This window comes from Caenorhabditis briggsae (assembly GCF_000004555.2).
Source record: "Caenorhabditis briggsae complete genome, chrIV, whole genome shotgun sequence".
Taxonomy (NCBI): Eukaryota; Metazoa; Nematoda; class Chromadorea; order Rhabditida; family Rhabditidae; genus Caenorhabditis; species Caenorhabditis briggsae.
This window is the reverse complement of record NC_013487.2, coordinates 7,719,901-7,741,704: the sequence shown is the minus strand read 5'-3', so window position 1 is coordinate 7,741,704 and position 21,804 is coordinate 7,719,901. Positions and strand designations below refer to the sequence as shown.

Sequence of the window (21,804 nt, the reverse complement as noted above, 5' to 3'; positions counted from 1 at the left end):
TTGATTGATTGATTTCCCCCGGGGTATTGATATGTTTCTATAATCAAATGTGCTATATTTTAATGGTCATAATGAGAAGAAAAATTAACCTTAGGATTTTTGAGATATTGAAAAATTTTTTGATTTTTTCAAAAAATCAATAATCCAATCAATAGGAAAAAAATTTAAAAAATTTATTCTCAAGTGTTCAATCAATTGTCTATCTACTGTTTTTTAAATTTCAACAAACGGACATAAACTGGCAAAGTTATGATTTTTTGAAAATTTAGGCATTTTTTGGTACTTTTTGGACCATAACTCCCATAAGAAATTTTTTACCAACTATTCCGCTTGGAATCTAAAATAACTTTTCACTCTCTATCCAACCATATAGGTCTATATTTTTTCCGAGGTTAACACTTGGGAGTCATTCCATGTGAGTCACACATACATTTTAGAAAAATAAGTACCGAATCACAGTGTTCAGAAAGGTCTGATCTGAAATCGCTCCCCAGTGAACGTCAGATTGAAGCTTCTTTTTTCTTCTTTTCGTTGGCTAAGTATTAAACGTACAACAAACACACGCCAAATCCACGAACACTTTGAAATTGCTAAATTTCATCTGGCCTAAAAGTTATCTGGGGAGCTATTTCTGACCAGACATTTTGGAACATTGTGCTGAGTATTCAAGAGTTTCGAATATATGAAAAGAAGTAGTGAACATTTTGGCATTTGGCATATGATGTCCCATTTTATGACCATATCTCGTCAGTTATTTTCACATTCTCCCCTCTCTGTTCTCAGCTGGTGCGTCAGTTTTGTCACTGAGCATTTTCACTCGTTTCAAAACCCATAAACCGCAGCCCGTTTATTGGTCGTGTCCTCAGATTCTTTCCTCCTTCTCTATTGTTTTCTGATTTACTCGTCGTGTTCACTTTGGATCAGAGAGTCTTCTAAATATTATCAGTCTTTCCATCAGAATGCCGTTGAGCTCATTTCTCTGTAACGCGGGTAAAATTGTCAAATGTGTTCGAAGAGCAATTTCATCAAATGATCACGAGCAGACTGATCGATGTATTGACTATTGCAACAATAATAGGCAATGCATTGTCACTCATGAGCCCACATGCTCCAAGTTCGTTTATGGTATAGTTCTGTTTTGATCACGAGAGACTACATGTTTTCAGTTTTCCAGATTGATCAAACTTTTGGAATCAATATTTTTCCTGTTGACCTAAAATTGTAATTTGTAGGTACTCATCCAATGTCCGGTGCAGAACCATGCAGTCCCACCAAAAAAGAGAAGCATCGATTCGAGATCACAAAGAAGCTTGGCTCTGGAACATATGGAAAAGTGTCTCTGGCCTACGATCACAAATTCGATCGAGAGGTTTGTTCGTCTTCTATCTTTAAAGACGTCAATCTACTTTTTATTGTCGTCGATTTTACGTCTCTAGGGATCGAATTGAAATCTTTTTTGTTGCTCGTTCTGTGGGAACGAGCAAAAAAAAAATTCAATCAAGATTTGTCAGAAGTTTTCTCCAGGACCAAAAATAGAAATCATGTTTTGTAGGTTGCTGTTAAATTGATCAAAAAGAGCGCAATTGAGAGCAAAGCTGACTTGGTTCGGATTCGGAGGGAAATTCGTATTATGAGTGCATTAAACCATCCAATATCATTCAGATTTATGAAGGTACTGCAATGAGGGATGTTCTCAAAAATACATTCGTTTTGCAGTATTTGAAAACAAAGACAAAATCATTCTCGTAATGGAGTACTCTAGCGGTGGAGAACTGTACGATTACGTCTCAAGATGTGGATCTCTTCCAGAAGCAGAAGCACGCCGAATCTTTCGACAAATCACTTCTGCCGTCCTTTATTGCCATAAACATCGGGTTGCACACAGAGATTTGAAATTGGAGAATATTCTTTTAGATCAGAATAACAATGCTAAAATTGCCGATTTTGGATTGTCCAACTATTTTGCTGATAAGGTAAGCAGTCATTTTTTGAAGTCTATATTTCAAATGTCTATTTCAATAGTCTAAACTATATTTCAAATTTTCCAGAATCTCCTAACAACATTCTGTGGAAGTCCATTGTATGCTTCTCCAGAAATCATCAATGGAACTCCTTACAAGGGTCCTGAGGTCGACTGTTGGTCTCTTGGAATCCTTCTCTATACACTAGTTTATGGAAGTATGCCTTTTGATGGAAGAGATTTCAATCGAATGGTCAGGCAGATCAAAAGAGGAGCGTACTTTGAGCCAGAGACGCCTTCAAGTAACCTGCTTTATCAAAAAGTTGGAATATTATAATTCGATTGATTTCAGCTGCCTCAATGCTCATCCGTAACATGCTTCGAGTGAATCCAGAACGAAGAGCTACAATTTTCGACATCGCTTCCCATTGGTGGTTGAATCTTGAAGAAAACATGCCAGTCATTCAAGAACTTCCTGAAAATCAAATCATAGATCACACTCCATTGACGGAAAGAGAAGAGACAATGGTGGTACAGGATTTGGCAGACGAACAGGATGTCTTCATGGAATTTGGGCATCTTTCTTCGGAGACACGTCGCAAGATCGAAGACTTTAGAAGACGTCGAAAGGAGGCTGAGGAATTCAATGACAACTCTCCAGTCAAACCACCAAAGACTAGAAAAACGGATGAGTTGACCGGAAAAGTGGCGAAGGAGCAACCAGAAGAGATGAGATCTGCTGAGAAATCGTTGAGAGGAGTTAAGGAGGAAAAAGAGAAACCGAAAGTGGTGGATCCCAATGATCCATTGGAGAGACTTCGACAAATCGAGAATCGATTGGGGCAACAGAAAAAAGAAAAAGAGGTTTGTATAGATTTTTTTTGTTGGTTTATTGAACAAATTCGGTTCATATCTATCACTGGCAGTAACCTGTAGGGGGTCAAATGAGACGAAGTTGAATTAATGTTATTTCAAATTGTTTTGAAATCATTTTTTGAACCCATCATGACAATCTTGAATGCATTTCAATGAAGACGTCTTCAACTGAATCGATGTGTATTCTGGGTGTAGTCTGACCGTATCCAAGTAGCTCTCTGCACATTGTTCTGCACACGTCATCTGAAATTCAAATCTTTGTATTCTAAATAGTTGTAAAAGATATGTTTGTTACCTCTGACCAAACGATCGAGATCAGTACCAACACGATCATGAGAGACAATACAGTAGACTTCATCGCGCGGGGTTTTGCAAGGGTCAGCGAACAGTTAGGCCGATTGTACGGAAGTTTTTTTATGAAAGAAATCACACGACTCTGCAAATTGAGTATGATTTTGGACTCGGAATAAAATAGGGAAGAAGTTGATCTTTAGTTTGGGAGGATTTAAGTGATAGGTAAGAAATAAGAAATTTTAGAAAAAACAATATACCGTACAATCTGTAATACACAGAAGGTCCATTAACTTTTAATTTAGAGCTAATTTATCTCGCTTCCAGTCAAAATTGTCAGCTGATAATTTGTTATCATAATGTAAATACAAACATTTTATCTGTTAACATATTTTTGATATCTCACATAGGAACCGAGATAACTGAAATACAGGGTGTGCTTCTATTAAAGCAAATACGGTATAAATTAGTAACATTCACAGTGAAATATGAAGGAGGAATTTGAAATGACAAAAATCAAAAAGTTTTCAGAGATTACCTGTTTTTATGGGAGGAATTTTATGATTCAGATGACCTGTTCCAAACTGAAAGAAAACTAGACAAAAATTAATCTCCTCTTGAACCCGAACGTCATCGTTTGACAGTTTCTATGACTTGACCCTTTTGGTTCCAGAATTTCATAACAAATCACATTCGAAATGAATCATGAAAAAAAAAAACATTGATATTCTTCGAATTTCAGGCAGCTGCGGCAGCTCGCGCCGAGGCAGTCAAAGAAGTGAAAAAGGCAAAATCACCAGAGCAACAACCGGAGGACCCGAAGACAGCGAGAGGGTGAGTTGGGGAAAGACTTTGATGATTTAAAAAGTCACAAGTAACAGGTGTTTTATTTGATTGATAAAAAATATGTGGGTCATTCAAAGAATGATCACAAAAACATTTATCTGAGTTCAGCTGCCCTCTGGTTAGAAACGGACAAAACAACTTTGCAGATATGTGTTGATCCCCCACTGGGAGCCGAATATTTTGTGACTTGAAGCACAAGTTACACTAATTCTGGTGATTTTTAATGTTGCTATTAATTTTCTCCAGTTCAATAACTTTGTTAATTAGTGAAGAAGTCAGAAGTTGTGCCCTTTATGATTATCAGAGAATGTCAGACCGAAAAGAGAAATGAAACTGAACAGTTGGTGTTTACAAAACTAAAAATTCCGAAAACCGAAAAGAGGTGTCAAATAGGGATTGCCGGTTCGATATGAAAAAATAGGGGGAATGATGCGAGATTTGGGAATAAATCATAAAAAGGTACATTGACTAGAAAATGGATGACAACCGCTAAAAAAAGGGATTACCCGCGGGTGTTTAGACCATTCTCATGTCTTTTTCTCTCGCGTTTTTATGATAAATCCGCCTTCAGTCCGTTACACTTTGATCTTTTTTACGATGGCCTTTTTTCGGGAGAGCGTGCAATAGTTGGAAACAAAATGTTGGGGGGAAAAAGAGAAGGACAGCGTCCCTCCGCTCTGAAAAAAGGCTATTGCTATACGGATTTGGTGTCGGCTTTGAAAGAAAAAAGGAGAAACTAACGGGCTATTTTTGGTTACTGGGAAACGGCAGCACGCAAACAAGCGGCTAGACTAAATGTTGAACGTTTTCGTGGGCAAAAAACAAATCGGATTATTCTTTCAGAACATCAAAACCAGCGGACTCGCGTGCTCCTTCATTTGTTCCTGTCAAGGATAAACCAGAAACATCAGAGCCAGAAAGACCACGTACTCGTCCGCACATGACAGCCAGTACCTACAGAATCGAGACTGATTCATTGAATATGCTCATGAATCAAGTTCTGGAACAAATGGAAAAAGGACCCGTCAATTTGAACATCATCGGTAGAATCAAGGCACATCCTTTGTATGACACTAGACCAATGGTCAAGGAACTTCTCGAGAGCATCATCGCTGCTCAACCAGAACCAGTTCAGAAGCAGACGAGTAAAGTGGTTGAACAACAGGTAATTTGGCTTCAGAATACAATCTGTGCGCTCTACTGAAAAATATATTGCAAAAGAAATAGGAAAATAGGAATTTTGGAAATATCAAATGTGAGATTATTTTCGTAAACAGACCTAACTCTTTAATTAGAACAAAAGAACTGCGCTTCAAAATTCAGTAGAGCGTGCTTGTGCTCGATGACCTCACATAGAACCCCATCCAATCATATGCACTCCAAACTCAAGAACATAACATATGAATGATATGAACCTAACACGTTTCAGACGTTCTCCCGTCAAAACACTCTCACCAGAAAGAAGAAAGAAGATCCAGTTGAAGAAGAAGAGATTCCGGCCGTCCCATCACCGCCTACGAGAAAGATGAAAGAGAGACCATGGCATTCTGTAGAGGTGTGCATGAAGGAATGAATAGAAAACAAAACATCCTTTAGAATGATCCAAAAAACCATTATTGCCCTTTGTATGTTTTCAGGTTGGATTCGATCCGGATGAGGAAGCGGAGCATGATCGCATGCAGGAATCGATTGCAAGCAACACAACAGAAGTTACAGTACAAGACACGTCATTTGAAGATGATAGTTCTGATGAAGAAGGAAGAAAGAAGACACCAGTTGCTGATACTGTTCCAAAGACACCAAAACTGATTATTGAGAATCCGGAGAGCTCGAAGACAGTTGTAGAAGAAGAGGAGAGTGATGAGGATGAGGATTATAGTGATGCTGAAATGGAAGAATTGGCAGATGAGGTGGAGAAGAAGGCTCCTGAAGACATGAAAAGAGTTCCGACTTCTGAGAATCTCGAAGCCAATCCACCACCGGATCCGTCAAGTTCTCCACAATTTTTGGATGCATTCGATAGAGGACTCATCAAGAGACAGAGCAAAGGAAAATATCAGGTGAATCTATAAGATCCGGAAAGATCTAGAATAGCATCCCATGTTTCTTTGCAAGTCATTTTCAACTCTTCCCTCCACTTCTTCCCTTAACTACCACTTTCTCTCTCTCTCTATTTCTTCATTCTATTCCTTTTTCTTTAGCACACTCTCATCAATAACTATGGTCGTGGTGTGTCAACGGAATGTGAATCTCCGACGCAGCAGAAAAAGTTCTTCGGTGGTCCACAACCTTCGGCAGAGCTGTCACCTTTCCTATTTGACAAAGCATGTTTTCTTTTTCTCATATTCACTGCACTGTATCGTTGTCAGAGTCTTTTTTTGGATTCTGAATATTATGTAGACGTAGATTGAACTGACTGAAACCTTGATTCAGGCAAAAGAGATTCTTCAAACCTATCCAAACAACAAGCTGGATGCACGTGGAATTGATGTAGAGTTGAGAAGAAAACTGAGAATGGAAAAGGTTAAAGCAGATCTTCTGAAGCAACCAAAAGATGGAGACAAGCCAAGAAATTCGTGAGTTCTTTCGAAAAGTTTCTGATTCTCAAAACTATGAATCCAGGTACGTCGGAAGTGTTCCTCCACGCACACCTCCTCCGATCGTTGTGAAGTCTGATGGAGAAGACATTGATGATGACGAAGAAGAAGAGGAAGATGAGGATGAGGAGGAGGTCGAAGAGACTGATTCTGCAGAAGGATCAGATTTTGAAAACTTCAAACCAAAGAGACCAATTATTGCTGCAGTACGAAGAGATGACGGTGGTAAGTTCTTTTTTGACACGTGGCTTCTCAGCTCAACTCCCTCTTATTCGTTCTCTAACCCGGTTGCTTCTAAATCTCAGCTGTCGTGCCAGTGATTCATCAAACTACTCGACCTGCCGTTGTTTCACCAAATTCTCAAAATCCAAGATATCAAGTCGCATCGCCGAAAACTTCGACGGTTATTCAGGCGACGCCAGGTGTGGTTTTTGTTGCTTTTTAATCTGAAAACTCTCACAAAAATAGTGATATTTTTATGTTTTTTATGTAGTGGTTAGCCTTTAACCAAAACTAATAGAATCTAGTGAGTTTATGGGAAGATTTGTGATAATTTCATCCGATTCAGAAAAAGTTCCTGTAGCTGGAACATCTGCAAAGTATCTTGTGACGGTTGCTGAGTTGAAGTTGAAGCAAACGGAGAAAAAAGAAGATAGCAAGACAGAAGCACTACTTAAGGAACAGTTGAAGGATAGTGAGATTAATTCAGAAAGAAGGTGAGTCTAGTAGATATCCGGATGTTGCTAAGCAATCACATTCAGAATAGACTAATTTATGTATTAGATGATAGGAAACATATAATTTCTCAAAACTTTATATTATAGTTCAAAACAACCAAATCACAAAAAAACTTTTTCTTTTGGAACTCCCCCTAATGTCATTCTGAGTTATCCCTGAATTTATCTCCAGAACCTCACAAACCAACCTTCTATTCCGTCCGTCCGCCTATATGGCATCGGATCTGTATCGCCGGATAAACGCGTCAGTTTTCCGTTGTTTTCTATCACTTATCCTACTTTTGGTTCAGTGGTTGTGGTTGTGATAATTGTTTCAGTTCCTTTTTTGTGAACGTGGCTTTGTTTCTAACCGAATTGAGCCGTTTTCGTCTGTTTCCAGAGTGACAAGGGGTGCAGCTCCGCCTCCACCATCGACAATTTCTCAGGAATCAGATGGAAAAGACACGCATGAAAGTGCTTCTGCGTATATAAGAAGGAAGAATCGAGAAAGGAGACAAAGGAATCGGACTATTGGAACCGCCGAAGAAGCGCTACGGTTCAGTTTTTTTTCTGTTTTCCTGGTTACTGACTCGAGAAAACTCAATTTATTCTCAGTTTCCTAATTGAATGGATATTGATTATCATGATGATGCGTTCAGTTGTTTTTCTGATGCTCTAAACGCTTGAGTCAGGATTTCTTTGCGAAAATTTGACCATTCATTTTTGAAAAATTATCGATTTTCAGAGCTCTGGAAAGACCATCTGTGGATCCATACGAAGGTACACCCCAAAAATTGAGAATTTTTCTTCAATGAAACTTTTCAGAGCGGGCATTCTCTCCAATCTCTTCGGATCCATTCTACTCTCATCACTCTTCTGGAGTCGCTGCTCCTTCGGCTCTTGGATACGTTCGTCCACGTTATCACGATGATAGCTACCGTACTCATCGTGATAGTGACTATCGTCCGATGTCCCCAACCAGTCGATATGTAAGTATAATAAAAGAAACAGACAAAAAGGAGAGAATGATACCAATTCTCTCATCTAATTAGTCAAAATGAAGTAGTTCACACGAACAATCGGGTGACTGTCAAACATACACATCTGAATAGAGAGAAAACCCACACTTTGTATATGGCAGGAGAAGAACACGCCTAAAGCGCGAACAAGCATTTGGAGGCGGAAAAAATGAGAGAGAAAGGAATTGGGAGGAGAGAAAGAGAGAGGAAGAAGAACACAGTGTACTTTGAATGAGAGGAGTGGCCCCCGTCTTTTTAGTTTTGAACACTTTTGAGTATACCATTTTCTAATTGTTTTCATTCACATGCTTATTCACAATCAAGATTGGGTATGTTTGTTTTGAGAGTTAGAAAAGCATTGTTTGGGTGTAAATAAACATTGGATTAGTGGTAGAAAGAACTAGGGTCGAATTGAACTGACAGGTTACGGTAGGTCTAAAATGTATCCCCAGATAATAAGTTTGTTAGCTTCCTTTTTTGGACATTTTAGAACGTGTCGTTGAATAGTATCAAAATTTTGCGACCAGGAAACAGAGCTAGAAGCCTTAAAAACTGTGAAGCACAACAGCGTTTCTCTGAAATTATATTCATTTAACATTTTCATTCTCTGAAATTCCAGACTGCGGCAGTATCCCGCGATGATCGTGGCAAGTCTACATCTTACGATCCACACGATACTAGCAGGTAATTGCATTTCGTCACTTTCTTTTTCCTTCCTGTCTTTTTTCTCCGAAGCTAGATAGTACCTCATCAACCGATCCCATTATAATTGTTATCTCTATATATCACTTTCTCTAAGTATCATTATCATCGTCGTCATCACTTCCCTCTCATTTCTACGATCAGTGATTTTGACCACCCTGATTAATGACATGAAAAAAAGAGGGATGCGTTGTAGACGATTCGAATAGTATCTATTGTTTTTGTTGTTGACAAAAACTGCCCTCCGAAACAACACAGAAAACATAATCCGATTTTACGGAGATTGAAAAGGAAGAAGAGAAATTAAGAAGGAGAAGAAAAAAGAACAAGATGTTCCTCCGATTCGGGAAAAAAATAGGAAAAAATACACTAGTCCCCCTCTGAGCCGTTTCTTTTAATTCTTTTTCGGTTCCTAGACTTCCCTAAAAAAGGACATGAGATATATTTACAGGTTATGAATTTGAAGTTTGATAGTTGTTTAGTGAATAATCTCATTTTCAGACCGTCCTATGATAGAAGCTATATAACGTCTTCAAATGCCAGCCCGAGTTATACACGCAAGTTTGAGCATGAGGTAGGTATGACGGTGTACCTTGAATAGAATATCTGAATTGGTTTAAAGCTTTTCCGAGGTCTTCCACGAACAAGAATCTGATTAGGTATTTTGGAATAGATGTTGTAATTGTGAAAGTAAACTTGATTTCAGCATAGAGAAATTCGGACATCCATAAAATATATTTATTTCAGCAACCAACATTAAACTCATGGGCCAATGATCGTAAATTTGAAGTGTATAAAACACGGGCAGAACGGGACGCCGAGAGAAACACATATCATTCAAACCTGTTAGTCTAATCCTAAACTTCTTGACCTGATTCGTTATTTTCAGAAGTACTACTGGTGCAAGCTCATACCGCCCTTCTTCATACTACACATCAACTAGTGATAGACCTTTAACTGGTCTAAGACGTCCTGAAGAGAGTTACAATTCATCTTCAACTGCTTATAGCAGATATGATGGAAGATCCAGTTAGTTTTAAACATCGTTTCAGATCTCAGATGATAAACTTTCAGCAACACCTAGTAACGATCACTACGCGATCTCCAGTGCTCTTGCCGATAATCAAGCATCCAGCATGGAAAACCGTTTCCGGCCAACTGCTAGACGTGTTGCTTCTGCTATGACTGATGCTGATCGCCGCAACTACCATCGTTCCAGATCTATGGATAGAAACAAGGTTGATTATGAATACGGAAGCAACCTTCTAACTCGATTGACTACTCCGGATACTCACGGAGCTGGTGACTATTCCTATGTCAATTATCATGACAGTTCCAATGGAAGATCCAACACGACGATGGAAAAAGATGGACAGCCAAGAAGTATTCTTAAGAATAAGCAGGTTAGTTTAGAGTGATTTTTTATAACTGTAACAATTGAACTGATCCTTGATTCTCTCTCCCCATAACCCACAATTCCAGAGTGCTGACATTGAACCACGTGTTGAGTCATCCTACGAACCAAGCAGTGGTGTTCGATCGGTAAGTAACTCCTTCTTTTTGTCCCACTTAAAAACATTTTGATCCCCTTTATTTTTGGAGCACCTCTTCCCTCATGTTCCCTTCTGAAATTCAGCATGAATTTCTTTCCTCTTTTTTTCTTTCTCAACTTCTAAGCATGCGTTCTATTCTCCAGGTGTTCGAACGTCTCCGTCGTCATTTGTCTCTCGAGAAAAGTGTTTCGCCGCAAAGACAGGTAAGCGAAAAGAGAATATAAAAAACAGAGAATCTAGATTTAATGGGAAACTTCTTTAATTCTTAGGATACCTCGTTTTATGGCAGACAGCTTCGTGTAAGTATTAGTATTATACCGGTGTCGGATAATCTGAAGCTCTGAAATGATCCTCTAAAATTTTCAGTGTGCCACTTTTTTCAAATTTTTCCAGCATGGTATCCATTACCACTGTGTGACATGTTGAACCTCCCCCAATATACAGTTTTTATCATTTTCAATACTTACAGAATACTGCCAACCTAATTATTTGTTTTTTCATTGTGTTTAGCTGTCTTCCAAATACAATTCTCATCAAAATTTAGGTCGCATCTGTCGGGCCGCACAGCCGAAACATCGACACAACGTCATCTGTGTTGGATAATCCAAAAAAGAAAAGATCTTTGCTTTCATTCAATCGAAGAAAAACGAGTGAAGTGAGAATGGGAGCCGATGGAAAATTGATCACCAACGGTTATGATGACACTCCGAGCAGCAGAGATTTCAAGAGACCAAGTTCTCCAATTGATAGAATCAAGTCGTTGTTTAGAAAAAGTGATACTGCTGGAACTGGACATTTCGATTATTATAATTCTTCAAGGTAACATTTGTAGAATGTTACCTTAAGTAAGATTATTTCTTCAGGGCGTACACTTCTTCAAATCCAACATCAACAAGAGAATCATACGTGGCTCAATATAGAAAATATCCAGGTACCGTTTCGGCCCGGGTTTTCTGTTATTTTTTCCTGTATTATCAAAAAAAAATGTTTAAAAAAGAAACCCATTGTCTGAAAAAAAAACTCAGGCACTGACTCTTCAACTATGTTGATTATTGCTCCAACTGAGGGTTTTCAGGTTCAACCACCCGTGATACATCCAGCGCTCTCAATCGCTACTCCTACACTCCAGGTCTAACTGATCAACGTCGTCATTGGTATGATGACCCGAATATTTATTAAAATGCCATCTTCCTCTTCTTCTTTTCTTCTTTACCTAACTTCCCCACTTTCTCATTTTATGTAACTTAAGAGTCTTTTGAATTTGCTCATCAATTCCTTTTTTGTAAATATCGCATGGAGAAACTATCGGGTGTCCGATACTATCCCTTTTTCCCTCACCCTAGTCAAAAATGACTGTTTTTCTTTACACGTCTCCATCTCTTTTTTCAGTCTTCTTCCCCTTTTTTATATGTTTCAAATTCTTTTTTTTCCCTTTTTTTTTAAAGTAAAAATATTTTATTTTGAAATCGAAGAAATGCAATTAGTAGGTCAGAATGCGGGAGGACATTAGAGCATCTTTGGTAATGGAGAAAACAAAAAAAAATAATTATTTTCCAGTAGTTCCATGGAGGAAAGTATGTGATTCTGTTCCTCCATGTCCGTATCCTTTTGGTCCGAACAGAGCTCCGTAGCAACGGTTGCAGTATGGTTTACCTTCGTGCTGAAAATTTATCAGTGTTTTTATTTAGTTATCAGTTATTAATCATATTTTGAGAGTCTATAATAATTTCTGATGACACTTATTTTCACTGATGGTCGATTATAAACAAAACTATAAATAGAATTGTACAGAAAGTCTGGGAGAAATTATTCTAGCACACTTCAGAAAAATTACGTTCTAATCTAGAAAATTTGAAATTAACAAACCTCAGAATGACTTCCAGCACTTAAAGTCTTCCCACAAGCCTTATTAGCACATTTTAAGCAAGGTCTGTGCCAATCCTTTCCGAGAGATGACACTCGTTCGGCTGGAAAAATCGTTTATTCATTATGGAAAATAGGAATTTAAACAAACTCACCGAAATACACAGGTTTCTCACAATTTGGGCAGCTTGGCATTTTGAAAAACAGAGTCTGAAATTTCGAAAGTTTTAAAACTTTAGAACTGTAGAAGTTTTGAGGTTAGGAAAAGAAATGGAATGTCAACAGAGAACGAAGAGAATGTATTTATTTGATGGAGGTATGCACACGCCTATCAGTTATCACTGAACTTTTTTCTCTAGGTTTTCGAAACCAGCTGAGTGGGAGGACGAGAAATGAGTCAGTGGGGTTAGGAAGAAAATGAGGACTACAAAAAGTTTTGGAGGAGGCGGAGGACAAGATAATCTGAAAATTGTCTTCCAACACTCAAACTCGAATCTTTGATTCCTTCTCCTTTTTGGGATAGGACGTGAAACTCAAGACTGAAGAAATGGGTGTGAATAAAAGAGAACGAAACCCCATTTCTTTATTTGTTTGTTGTGTGGGTTGTCTTGGTTGAAAAAAAAGAGTGAATAAGATTGTCCTGTTCACAAAATATATTGGAAATGAGTCATGAATCAAAAGACAACAACAAAAAATACGGAAAAAGAAGACGGTGCGAATTGAAAAGAAAGGAAAACAAATGCAAATGAGATGAATGAATGGATATAAGAAGGACACCTTCTTAACCCCATTTCGGGGAAGAGAAACTGTTTTTTTTTGTCAATCATCTTCACACCTCAACAGTCACAACTGACCTGGATCAGGAAAGAGAGGATTTCTTAAATATTTAAAGCTTCCATTTTTATCGTTTTAAAAACTGAGATTTTGGACAGATGGGGGAGGGCGGGAATTTTGGAGAACAAAGAAGACGGGAAAGCGAACAGAATTTTGATGGATTGCGGAGAAAACCGGGATGAAAGAATTCGGAGATTTCAAAAATTTGAAGAATTTGTTATGAATTCGTTTGTTTGTAAGAAGGCTATGAATAGGTGATTTAGGTCCTGACGTCTTGAAAAATAAAACGTGAAGGGGAGAAGTGGAGCGTGGAAGATGGAGCCAAAAGTTTTTAGCTGACATTGAAAAGAAATCTGAATATTTGTAGTTTTGAAAAAGTAAATTCTGAAGATCTAGACATTTAAGACAACAGGTAACAAATTCACTTTTTTTTAATAAATACGGGCATTCCAAAATTGAAAATTCAGAAATAAAGCAATGGGTGATGATTTATGGAAAATACCGGAAGTGATCAAGACCTTGGACATTCCAGTTGATTCTGCAGTTAGATTAAAAGTGAAAATTCCAATCGGCGATGTTCTTGGACTGGTGTGGACTGGATACTGGACTGTTTTGAATACAGCTCAAGGGCAATTTGAGTTAAAATGTGAGGAAACCAGTTTGTGTCCGTGGAAGTTGCTGGCTCAAGTAGACACTAAATTCATTGGAGAGGGACAGACTCCAGAGTTGAACTTCAGAAATGAAATTCAGTTTTCACAAAGAATGAAATCTTGGAAATTGAGTCCAATTGATCAGGGTAGAAAGTATAACAAGATTGAGCTGAAATTGATTCGGAAGTCGGCATGTGGAATTCGTCAAGAGAATTATATCAATTTTGATGTCCATAATAAATGGCTCGATGCGAGGATTTGTTCGAACGATGGTAGTATGAAGGTTTACGCTAATTCTGGGGTTGGTTTCTGATTTTTGAATTTTCGATTCATTTTCTAGTTGATTCAGGTGCTTGCCCTGAATTCGTCAGTTTTGAGAAAACACTTTGAAGAGAAGGGGATTCTGAATGACATCATAGTTCCATCGAGTTTGTTTCCGGCATTAAGAAAACTTTTGAACTTTCTTCATCCTCCATTCTCAATTGAAAAGGAAACTGTTGGAAAAGTTCTTGAGTTGGCACAGCATTGGGAAATGCATCAAGTTCTCTCGAAATACGAAAGTTTTCTTATCAAACATCGTTCGTATGGTCAGGAAGCAACGGTTAAAAATATCAAGTTAGCAGAGAAGTTTAAGATGAAAAATCTTCTGGTAACTTTCAATTTTTGAGATGGATGTTAAGAAATTATTATTATTCTAGGAAGAAGTTCTATGGAATGACGCTCGTTGTGTGTATACACTCCTTCAAGAAAACTGCTTCAGCACATGGACTCGTGCAGCAATATTCGAGTTCATTCTGGAGATCGAAGACGAAGATTTTGAAGAAAACGAAGAAAATGATGAGGAAGAAAGTGAGAATGAAGATGATGGTTACAGCATTGACAGTGACGATGGAGTTGGTGATCTGTTGAATATTTAAGACATCTGAATCTTTTGGTTTCACTTGATTTCAATAAATGTATTCATTCTTCTTCAAGCAAAGCTCGAAAAAATAGTTTAAAAAAAATGCACAATCATGCTTCAACAGGGTCACAAAATTCGAAAGAAGCGCGAAAATACAGAGTCCCGCACAAGTGAAAAGAACAATATACACGAGGAGAAAAATCAAAAACTAAAAGCGCCAAAAGCTGAAGTAACGGATCAAATGAAAATCGGGAATGACATGATTTGAGTAGGAAAAGAGAGATAGGAATAGAAAAAGGAAAATGTCGTGGATGGAAGAAAAATATATAGAATCAATTAAAAATTACAATTGATCATCTGGGTGGGAAGAGTTATAGTTCGCTTTGCATTGAGAAGAACACAAAAGTTTGTGATTCTTTAAAATGAACTTCTTCCCAATTAGGTTCGAGTGACACTGAACACACTGAAAGCATTTCTCCTCGGCGTGCCAATGAATTTCGTTGTAGTTTAATCGCTTCTCATCTGGACCAATTTTAGCTTGACAAGTGTCACATGTCTGAAATCGAAAACTTGTAAAATTATTAAGTTTGCAAGTAATCTGACCTTTGCATAATGCTTCATATAACACTCCAAACAGAATGGATTCTCATCTCGGGTCATGTATCGAGAACCTCCCAGCTTGAAATCACATTTGAAACAAGCAAAGTGATCAAAATGCCATGACTTTTCCTCGGCAAATGTGTATTCGTTGGCGAAAATCAACTGGAAATTCAAAATTTAAGATAATATACTCTCCTGTTTAACATACTTCATCACATCCTGCACATCTTGGATACAACTGATCAGCATAATGTCTTCCACAGTAATACTTGTTCTTGTAGAAGAAGTAAATGTTGTCGACCAATAATTGACGACAAGTCTCACATCGGAAACAGTTTGGATGGTATGTGTCTGTTTTGGTGTGATGGTGACATTCCACTCCGATTTCTCCATTTTTCATTATTTCACTGCAATCCTTGCAATCAGTTTCACCGACTTGTAATCCTTTGAGAGCCGCGTTCATTGATTTTTCAAAGTCATTTGAGTCATCTCCATAGTTGTCAGAATCTTTTCCGATTTCAACGACTCTTCCAACTCCAATCACATTGTTTCGTACATTTTCTACAAACTTTTGGAGAGTTTTAACATCTTTCTCTTCAACGAATCTCGCATCTTCCACGTTGCAATCATAGAGAGGGAGCTGGGAAAGAATTTCTGATAATTTATCACAAATAGAATCTCACCTGGAATTGAAGTCTTGACTTTCTGTTTTGTTCTCCCTTGGATCCAACAAGTGGTCGTTCATCTTCAGGAAGACACTTCATATACCGTGATACCAGATCCTTGTCTGGAAGTGGAGCCCAGGCGTACTGTACTTTGTCCTAAAATTGGTATTCACTTATATTCCCTGATAAAAACATCAACATACCTTTTTGAACGTCGGAGCATCCTTCTCGGATTCTGAATCACTTGACGACATTTTGTAATTGTAGACTGCAGTTGGTTGTGATCTTCTTGACATCATATTGTTCTCATCGTTTTGATCCGTTGGTTTATACATTCCTGGTTTTGTGAGGACCTTCTCGAAATGTTCTTTGACTCCAAACAACCTTCCGATTACAATTTGAGCATGATCGAATTCATTTGGCAAAACGACATCATGTTCATCCATCCGACATCCACAATTCTTGCACATCTTTCTCCAGAAATGCAAGTCAAGTCCTTCACATTTGCATGTGGGTTCATTTCGACACTGTGATCCCTGTCCAATGTCATGAGCCAGAATGTGTTGTCTTGCTAATCCCAATTTGAAAATTCCTGGATTCGTTTTAAAACATGGTTTGTCGTCCACAACAGGAGACGTAACCTCGGCCATCACTGCAAAGAATGAGTTATTTGGAGAGAATGGAGAGAGCATCGAACATTTGTCTATTTTTTAGCTTGAAAGTGTTTGTCTAGAATAGAGTGGAAATACAAAAAAAGAGAGATACCATACTATATTTGAGATGATGAAAATAAATAAAAAAGAATAGGAAAAGAAACACAAATATTGCAGATGTAGAAAGAGGAGAAAATGGGAAAAGAAGTGGAAGGGAAGGTGGCAATAAAAATACAATTTCGATGAACGGAGCAAACATTTCGATTTTGTCTATATACGAGCATGTGAGTGAGAGTTTTCACATGTGGGACAGAGAAAAAAGGGAACAAACATCCATGAATTTTGTGGGAAATTGTACACGAAGCTATATTGTTTTGTTGGAAAACTTATCGGTGAAATTGATGAAACGGTTTCCGGTTGAAATAGATCTGATAAGAATGTAAAGAGGTTTGAGAAATTGAAAGGAATGAATGCCTGGGTAGTAGGGGAAATGCGAGAATGAGTCATGGCAGGTGGCATTGAAAAGTGCTGCTCTGGTCATTAGTAGTGAATTGGAAAAAAAAGTAGAATTGAACTTTTATTAGGTCATTATATAAAATATGCAGAGATTTGAAAATGGTAGTTCAGAAATGTTATCGTTTTTGTAACCTGAGAAATCAAGAATGTCTATCTTTTCAAAAGTTGTTGGTTTTCATGAAAACCAGTTCGGTCAACAATTCTGTAATGCATGAGTTACATCAAAAACTAATAGATATTGGAATAACAGGTAGACAAAACCACAAAAGTCTCTTTAATCTGGAGATTGGCTAACCTGAAATAATCCTTTTCATTCTACGTCATTTTGAAAGTTAAATGCAAAAAACATGTGTTCAAAGTTAAAATACTTGAGAAATAGAAACGAACGGGAAACAGACGAGACCACAGAAAAAACCAGAAAAAAAGGAGTAATGACGACGCTGTTCGAACGTCCTCTCTGTTTCCAAAAAATGGATATGGTGTCTGGTGTCTGCGTTTCTAAAGTCTTTTACACACACACTCTCTCTCTCTCTCTCTTTTGAAACATTCCGCTATCTAATTTATGCAAGAAAGCTTGTTGGCACCTGAAGCCTAACACGGATTAGAATAATCTGGATAAATATGTAATAGGTGAAAGAGTGTGTAGGACAAAGAGATTTAGAGAAAACAAAATGGAGCTGATTAGAAAAGAAAACAGAAGAAGTGAGAATGGACGAAGAACAAGAAGAAGAAGAAAAAGCGAAAGGCGGCAAAAAGTAATTAACGATTCGAACTTGGCGTACTCGAGGCGCATACAACGGAAAATGGAGAAGAACCCGGAGGAAAAAGAAGACAAAAAGAAGATTAGAAATTCATGAAAATGAGGTTTCGAAGAGAACGACTTCAGTGGAGAAAGACTACAATTTTCTCCGTTTTCAGATCGTAAAAATAAACGAAGAAGGAGGTACTAGTTGTGGGAAACGGAATAGGTATATAGAGGAAGAAAGAAGGCAGTTAAGTGCATATCTTCTTGAAATAAATTATTCAATGAGTTTGAAGGAGAAGGGCATGAATCTAGAGTGTACATTTCAAAGTGACGTGCACATCTGGAGAGTTCAGATTTAGAGAACAGAAATTTGATGAGGTGGGCGCTCATGAGGTGCAATTTCAAAATTATAAATTTGCAGAAAATACCAGAAATAAATAAAGGGTCATAACTTTATTCAATTCAGCTTCCACCAACACTTCTAACTTTTCAAGCTGATCTATTGTTTCGAAAAAAAACTTTGAAACCCATTTTTATATTTTTCCCGATTGTGAAACATTCGGTTTTTTTTGAAATTTATAGCCTTTGGGTTTTGAAGAACGCATGAAAAACTCATAAAAAGAAGGTTCATCAAGCGAAACCGGGAAAAATAATTCAAAAATTTTTGGGTGGTGTATAAAACAGGCAAAGAAATACATATATAAACATATGGGAGTTGAGGGGTCATGTCACTCACTTTTTTTTCTATCTTATTCTTGACAAAAACTCATTTTGACCTCGAAATGCAAGACAAGTTTCTCCTAATCCGTATGGGCTGAAGCAGCACACAAAAGAGAGCTGTTGGGGAAACGAAGAAACAAAAAGGAAGAGAAAAAGAGAATTCGTTTCTTGCTATAATTCACTCGGAGCCTTTTTTGTCTTTTTTGTTCCTCCTGGGAATCTCGAAAAAATTGTAAAAGTTTTTTGCAGGAAGTTTGAGGAACAAGAAACGAAAAAACGAAAAAGCAGCTAGGGACAAGTCAAGTCCGAAGAGTCAACAGACAGTGACACCGATTCGATTCGGATTAGGTGAATAGGAAATGAAAATGTTTGATTGTTGAAAAGAAGAAATGGGATGGGTGCAGCAGTTGTTAAACGAATAAATCTAACGGAAACGTGCTCAATTGGGCAGAAGATATACACGAGGACGAGGATGATGTCCCAACGTCTTCTTCTTCTTTTCTCCGACTACAAACACAAACTAAAACCACTGGCACGCCTTCGGAATGAAAATCTTCCACATTTTAGAAAGACCCCGTTTTGGTGTGTCTGCGTCTCGATAAAGTGCTCACAAGAATGTCTGCTTTTTTTTCTTTCTTCGTCAATTTTGAAAAATTTTGGTGGTGCGCGAAGAAAATGGGAAGGGAAAGCACTTTTTCGGATTCGATTTGAGAACGAAATTGGTTGAGATGGAGGAATGGGCGAAGGGCAAAAAGAGGTGAGGGAATGCATTAGGGAATTGCCTGGAAGTGACAAGAAGAAAGAAAAGAAGAAGAAGACGAAGAATATAGAATTGAAGAGCAAGTAGTAGTCGTATTAAAAGTGAACTCTTATACTAATAAGAACAGGATTTGGAAATGACATTTTGACAGGGATTATGGAATATTTAGAAGACATCTCTTGCGTTTTTCAAGGAAAGAATTCATCTAGTTCGTTCGAAGTATTCTAAAACTCTACATAAATTATGATAAAAATATATTTAATTTCCAAGAACAAAGGAACAGAAAATTTGGCTCTCATGTGGTATTTTCGATATATTTTAAATTATTTTGACGAGAAACACAAATGCCCGCTCTTTACTTTTATTTTGAGCTCAATTATCTCAGTTTCTATGAGAGATTTCAAAAAATGTTCAACTGATAAAATGTTTCTGATAATGTAACAAAACAATTCAAGAATCAACAGTTCTCTTGCATCTTTTACAGAAATTGTAATCATTGAGCTTAAAGTTGAAAAGGTTTTTTTTTTCGAGAAGTTGATAGTGTTGGCTCGCCGTTAGGGTGCCGTGTTGCTACCAGCTGAGCTATGGTGCCGAAAAATTCGGCAAACTCGATAGCCATGCGCTGTGAACACCGATCATTATATGATATTATCATATCAGTCGATAAAATCTGAGCGAGGAGACAGACAGATTGGTGGCTGCACTCTCGGTTTCAAAAGATTGCTGCTACTGATTGGGAATGTTTCATATCACATGAAACGTCCGTTCAAGGCATAGGAAGTATTTCGAAATTTCGATATTTCAAACATCTGGACACGAGGACTTCACCTTTTTAACCTTCAAGAAAAACGAAAGTAAACTCATTAATTACGATTTTTGGTCTCTTACGAACAGATAATAAAATTGCATCTATACATTTTATTTGAGGTTGGAGTAGTCAAAAAAAGAGGCTTGTTATGTTTTCCTCGTATTCTGGCACATCCAAAACTATCAATTTTCCAAATGTAACTTGATCCAAATTAGACGGGAAAAGGCATGAAAATGAAAAAGAGGGGTTTTGATATCACTAGAAGAAATGAAAAGTTTAGACTATTCAATTATGCAATGTTTACCGGACAAGAGTGACCTCGAAAACAGGAGTGTGAGTGTGTTCGAAATTGGAGAAGATGCGAACATTTGATAAGGATTGTCATCTGATGACAGACTTGTTCGGGATGAATAGAGGGAAATTGAGAATGTGGAGGGAAATTGGGTGAAGAAGAAGAGAAAGAGAAGTAGAATGTGTGAAGTGGCAACATACGTGGACATCGGACCATAATTGACACGGTTGATGAGGCAATTGGAGGGAAGGGAATAAAGGTGACGGGAGTATTAGGTTGGCGGGAAAGTCTTTGTCACTCTGTTTGTTTAATCACTGTTCTCGTATATGGAGGCTGTGTATGATATCGACTCTAGTGAATAACAAGGTGATAAGAACCTTCCATATAAACAAGTCCCCATTTCCTTCCCTGCTCCTCATCTGTAATTGAAACGATATGTTTGTTCCCACTGCTATTCACATCAGACATGTTTTGATTTACCTCTTCCTAGCTCACACCACGATGAAGGATTCGGAAACTTTCTTGAAGAATGTGTACAACACACATGCCCCTCACTACAATACTATTCGCAATTGGTTCCATCGTTTCGAAAAAGATGACTTCTCGCTCGATGAAAAGGGTCGCTCTGGGAGACCCCGTGAGTTGGATTTGGACAAGCTGAAGCACGCATTGCAATCGGATCCATTTCAATCTAGCCGTGAACTAGCTGTCACATTCGGAGTTCACCATAGCACAGTCCTTGAAGGTTTGAAGTCTCTTGGAATGAGAAAACTTTTTGGTCGATTCATACCTCATCACCTGACTCAAGCCAACCTTGACCGCCGAGTCGACGATTCGATTACTCTTCTCACTCTCCACGCGGGCGATCGATGGCTGGACCGGCTAATAACCGGAGATGAGAAGTGGGTCTTCTACGATAATCACCACAGGAAATCCCAGTGGGTTGGAGAAGGAGAGAGCCCACAGGATGTCCCCAAACCCGACCTTCATCCGAAAAAAGTTATGCTCTCTGTGTGGTGGGGAGTGGACGGCCCCATCTACTGGGAACTTCTGCCCGAGGGCAAAACAATAACTGGAGACCTCTACACTATCAACTACGAAACCTCAAGAAAGCAGTCGACCGTTCGGCCCTGAAAGACAAGAAAGTGTACTATCAACATGATAACGCTCGCCCACATGTTTCGAAACAAGTGAAGCAGGAGCTGAGGGGATATGGATGGAATGTTCTCCCTCACCC

At 38.1% G+C, this 21,804-nt stretch overlaps 5 protein-coding genes across 5 annotated transcripts; 3 read left to right on the top strand and 2 right to left on the bottom strand.

Annotated features, from left to right (window-relative positions):
• Positions 1-959: 959 nt before the first annotated feature.
• On the top strand, positions 960-11,739 carry Cbr-unc-82 (the record flags this gene model as incomplete). The annotated part of the gene is given in 32 exon segments (XM_045235522.1): positions 960-1,125; positions 1,233-1,369; positions 1,553-1,672; positions 1,755-1,973; positions 2,049-2,262; positions 2,313-2,824; positions 3,151-3,274; positions 3,870-3,961; positions 4,639-4,682; positions 4,817-5,138; positions 5,403-5,528; positions 5,611-6,033; positions 6,175-6,369; positions 6,407-6,496; positions 6,534-6,795; positions 6,876-6,992; positions 7,139-7,286; positions 7,480-7,551; positions 7,687-7,842; positions 8,032-8,066; positions 8,086-8,275; position 8,527; positions 8,925-8,989; positions 9,509-9,581; positions 9,755-9,852; positions 9,897-10,036; positions 10,082-10,410; positions 10,490-10,549; positions 10,644-10,763; positions 11,105-11,379; positions 11,424-11,566; positions 11,636-11,739. The coding sequence occupies 32 exon segments, from the start codon at positions 960-962 to the stop codon at positions 11,737-11,739; spliced, it is 5,172 nt and encodes a 1,723-aa protein (XP_045093135.1).
• A 367-nt stretch (positions 11,740-12,106) lies between these two features.
• On the bottom strand, positions 12,107-12,618 carry Cbr-valv-1 (the record flags this gene model as incomplete). Its single annotated transcript, XM_002633113.1, has 3 exons — positions 12,107-12,220; positions 12,427-12,527; positions 12,579-12,618. 3 exons carry the CDS (start codon positions 12,616-12,618, stop codon positions 12,107-12,109), a joined length of 255 nt encoding a protein of 84 aa, XP_002633159.1.
• Positions 12,619-13,734: 1,116 nt separating this feature from the next.
• On the top strand, positions 13,735-14,824 carry CBG05867 (the record flags this gene model as incomplete). The annotated part of the gene is made up of 3 exons (XM_045235521.1): positions 13,735-14,208; positions 14,257-14,526; positions 14,606-14,824. The coding sequence occupies 3 exons, from the start codon at positions 13,735-13,737 to the stop codon at positions 14,822-14,824; spliced, it is 963 nt and encodes a 320-aa protein (XP_045093134.1).
• Positions 14,825-15,151: 327 nt separating this feature from the next.
• Cbr-tes-1 lies at positions 15,152-16,723 on the bottom strand (the record flags this gene model as incomplete). The annotated part of the gene is made up of 5 exons (XM_002633115.1): positions 15,152-15,364; positions 15,412-15,570; positions 15,617-16,048; positions 16,092-16,229; positions 16,277-16,723. 5 exons carry the CDS (start codon positions 16,721-16,723, stop codon positions 15,152-15,154), a joined length of 1,389 nt encoding a protein of 462 aa, XP_002633161.1.
• Positions 16,724-17,061: 338 nt separating this feature from the next.
• Positions 17,062-18,099, top strand: CBG26345 (the record flags this gene model as incomplete). Its single annotated transcript, XM_045235520.1, has 4 exons — positions 17,062-17,070; positions 17,575-17,600; positions 17,622-17,745; positions 17,920-18,099. The coding sequence occupies 4 exons, from the start codon at positions 17,062-17,064 to the stop codon at positions 18,097-18,099; spliced, it is 339 nt and encodes a 112-aa protein (XP_045098513.1).
• Between the last annotated feature and the right edge of the window lie 3,705 nt (positions 18,100-21,804).